General features: G+C 35.9%; 1 protein-coding gene across 1 annotated transcript; it reads left to right on the top strand.

The window, feature by feature from the left end:
* The first annotated feature begins 359 nt into the window (after positions 1-359).
* LOC110901898 (vacuolar-processing enzyme beta-isozyme) lies at positions 360-3,952 on the top strand. Its single transcript, XM_022148658.2, has 8 exons — positions 360-530; positions 611-775; positions 1,644-1,800; positions 1,887-1,972; positions 2,082-2,281; positions 2,372-2,420; positions 2,539-2,739; positions 3,381-3,952. Exons 1-8 carry the CDS (start codon positions 360-362, stop codon positions 3,756-3,758), a joined length of 1,407 nt encoding a protein of 468 aa, XP_022004350.1. The 3' UTR covers positions 3,759-3,952.
* Positions 3,953-4,359: the final 407 nt, after the last annotated feature.

The following is a 4,359-nucleotide window of genomic DNA, read 5'->3' on the forward strand; positions in this document are numbered from 1 at the left end:
GTATTTTTTTATAAAAAAACTAATATCAAATGTTAAAAATAATTAATAGAATGTGTTAAAAAATGTAAAAAAAAAATTACTCGCCCCATCAAATTTCCCATTACGATAACACACCTTACAAAAGATAAAAGGTAAAACCACTCCTAACTACGTGACAAACATTTCTTTCTCGCTTCCTTAACACATGGTCTTGCAATTTGAGAATCGTATAATCTTTGTTCTGAGAAACCTAAAAACTTAGGAGACAGCTAAAATCTATCTCTCCTTGGAGTACACACCTAAACAATGTTTACCCTAGCAATGTGTATATATACTTTAAAGTTGAAACCATCCAAAGTCAGTCAATACATTCTCTCCCTATGGCTGCCTTCAAATTCCTTTTCTTACTACTAACCCTGCTTGCGGTACAACTCTCCGAAGCCACTCGTCCGAGTTCATTCTCTCCTAATTTCAATCTTCCGGGCTTTAATGGCACGAAATGGGCTGTTCTGGTAGCCGGTTCAAGCGGTTACTACAACTATCGCCATCAGGCGCGCATTTCCACTTTTCGTTTACTAAATTCAATCTTTATTCAAATAAACGTGACTGATATATCAGTTACTGGTTTCAGGCGGATGTTTGTCATGCGTATCAAATATTGAAAAGAGGCGGGTTGAAAGATGAGAACATTATCGTGTTCATGTATGATGACATTGCCAATAACGAATTGAATCCGAGGCCTGGTGTCATAATTAATAGTCCCAATGGTTCGGATGTTTATGCGGGTGTGCCAAAGGTATGATGTAAGATTACAATGGCAAAAATATGGCAAAATGAACCTTTTTAGTATCAAAACCAAATTATAGACCCATGTATTACTAGGTTAGGTAAAAAAAATATTTACTTGTCAAAATTTTGGCATTTTTGCTAAAATTTATGGACCATCCATTTTCTATGTTTATTGATTTTGAGGGTTTACTTATACTATTTTAATAAGTTCCCCAAGGTAATAAAATTTGTTTTTTTAGTATATCTAACCATTTATCCACTTGGGAATAGTCTGTGTTGCTGAGTTAGATAAGGTTTAAAATAATAGGAGGTAAGAGATTCAATTCTCATGGTGTGCAAGTTTCGCCGTTTAAAAAAATAATAGATCTAACCATTTGTAATCTGACAACTAGGAAATTAAATATAACAATTAAAAATAATATGCAACAATTTGGTTATTGAGACGAAAATCAAGAAATTTTATTAAAATTAAGTTTAGATTTATCGTTCTTTTTTCAAGCGTGTCTCACACTTTCACCGGGTAGGGTAAGTTTACAAATGGTATTTTTCCTAAAAAGTGTGAGAAGTCTATGTAAACATTGTGTTTTAAATATTAGGCATGCTGTTTTAGATTCCTCTTGCATGGTATTATATAGAAAAACATTAAGAATTAAAAACATTAGCAAATATATTCTAGGCATTAAATTTAAAACATACTGATTAACTTTATTCGCATGGTGTTTTAAGTTTCATGTCTAAAATACATTTCATTGTTACGTTTGATTTTATACTTCTTAGGAAAAATGTCCTTTGTAGAGGAATCCTTACCCTTTCACCCCTCCATGTATAAATCCACTAATTAACTTATTTGTCCCTCATCATATATATTGTGTTAGGATTACACCGGAGAAAATGTGACAGCAGCCAATTTCTATGCTGTACTTCTTGGCAACGCCTCCGCCTTAACCGGTGGAAGTGGAAAAGTTGTCACGAGTAACCTTTTCGATACAATCTTTGTGTATTACACGGATCATGGAGGCCCTGGAATTCTTGGTATTCGGTTACCTCATGTTTCTTTTGTTGTTAAACATCGAAATAATAACTGTTTCTAACATAACTATATAAATTATATTTTTAAGGGATGCCAAACATGCCATTCATTTACGCTAATGATTTCATCGAAGTATTGAAAACAAAGCATGCAATGGGTACATATAGTGAGATGGTAAGTAACTTTCTTGTATTAATTTATAAGTGATTATTGATCATGGTTGTTAGCGATATTTTGTTGGTAATAACACTCACTTTTCTAACGGCGAAATCTCAAAATGTAGGTTATATATGTAGAAGCATGTGAAAGTGGAAGCATTTTCGAAGGTCTTATACCCCAAGATCTAAACATATACGTGACAACTGCAGCGAATGCAACCGAGAATAGTTGGGGCACTTATTGTCCCGGTATGACCCCTCCCCCACCTAAAGAGTATAAGACTTGCTTAGGTGACTTATACAGTATCTCATGGTTGGAAGATAGGTATTTTGTAACATGTTTTTTAGTCATTAGCGACTCGTTACATATATGCTTATCGTTACTAACTACACTTTTCACGACTTTCTTCTTTAGTGATGTGGAAGATCTGAGTACCGAAACATTGGAAGAACAATACTTAAATGTTGGTATTCATTTGGGTTTTTCTTTGTTTAGATATTCTTGATTATGCTTTAGATGTGGAGTAAGATTCGGGTATTCATGACGCTTTCCTGACATAAACTTGCACAAAATGTTTGCAGGTGAAATTGAGGACTCTAAACAACAACACTTATGAGGGATCTCATGTGATGCAATATGGTACACAACGTATAAGCAACGAGACTGTTTCTGTTTACCAAGGTTCTTGCCCGACGAACCACACCGCGAATCCTTTGCCATCTTTTGACTCCTTGGGGGTGGTTGATCAAAGAGAAGCAGATCTTCATTCCATGTGGCATATGGTATGTATGCTTATGCAAAATTAAAAGCCAGTATTTCCAACATAATTTTTTTTGTGTATTTTAAGGTGGTCTAAAAAGTTCATATGTGTTTGTAGGACGGTTTTCCTCCCAAAATAACTACTTGACAAAACAAAATTACAAAAATAGACAAACGCTGGTTAAGCCGATAAATTTATGGGCTAAAATAATGTTTTTGCCCACAAATTTGTCGGCTTAGCTGACGTGTGTCAATTTTAGTAATAAATTTATGCTTATTTTGGCAATTTTCCTTTTTTATAAACTTGTTTTGGTTTTTAGGGAGTCTGTTTCTAGTTTAAGAAGCAAGACACGAACTTTGCTATGTCAACATTTTCCAGGATTTTGCTTGCGACGTGAATATCTGGTGTCAAATTCTTTTAGAGTCCACTACCCGGGTAGCGAGCACCCTGGAAACTAAAACACTTCCAGAAAAAAGTGCTTAGAAACACTTATATATTTGCTGAACACACCTAGAAATGAAAAATTCTTGCAGCCAGAATTTGGTTCGCAAAGCGGCGATTTTCTAAAATTTTGTGACCGATTTACGATCACTTGGATTGATCCTTTGTTGCAATGGATTGATCCTTTGTTGCAATGGATTGATTCCACTTTATATTCTACAGTACAAGGAATGGACCGGAGAACCACAACAAAAGGAGGAATTACTCAACGAAATAAAGGAAATCACAATACACAGGACACTTTTGGATAGCAGTATGATCACTATAAATGCCCAGCTATTAGGAGATACACAACATGGATCCCAGAGGGGTTCAGGATTACCTCTAGTGGACGATTGGGACTGTCTTAAATCCATGGTTCGGACATTTGAGACACATTGCGGATCATTGACCCAGTATGGCATGAAACATACTCGAACATTTGCTAACGCGTGCAACAATGGCGTTAGCGAGGAAGCCATGTATGAAGCTGCCAAGGCAACATGTAGCTCGTATAACATGGGGAAATGGGATCCTAAGATTGTTGGTTATAGTGCATGATCAATGACGAAACAAACAGTATATAGGATGGATGGAATGTTTTCTGTTTCGTATGATTTTGTTTTGTCTACAATAATGATGACAATAAGTAGAACAATGGCCAAATGACATGGGCTTGTTGTTAAGGTGATCCCATATACCTTTGTAACTTCAATATAAGAGGGTGAATATGGAGTCCAAAAGTTTCATCATTATCTCTGTGTTCTAGTAGATCATTTGATGAATTATTGTGGCCAAGAAAATTTGTTTTGTCCTTCACAACTTAACTAAGTCAAAATGGACCGCCACACATGTGTTGCTTATTATATCAAACTAGTGGCAACCCCCCCCCCCTCCCGGCATTGCGCCGGGTTGTAAATCGTGACAAGTAGCACCAATGTTATACCACTGTCAACGACCATCAACACCGGAAAAACTCGTAAAAACAAAATAAATAAAAAGGTAAAAATAACATCGAACGAAAAGCAGACCTAAAATCGTTGAACCACGCACATCCGTTGTGGCATGTTAATGCAGAGAAAATTGTACTGGAACGTAAAACATAGAAAAAGAACCCGCGCGTTGCGATAAACCTGTCAAGTAGGGAAAAATAGACGCGTTG

Source organism: Helianthus annuus, chromosome 13 (assembly GCF_002127325.2).
Source record: "Helianthus annuus cultivar XRQ/B chromosome 13, HanXRQr2.0-SUNRISE, whole genome shotgun sequence".
Lineage (NCBI taxonomy): Eukaryota > Viridiplantae > Streptophyta > Magnoliopsida > Asterales > Asteraceae > Helianthus > Helianthus annuus.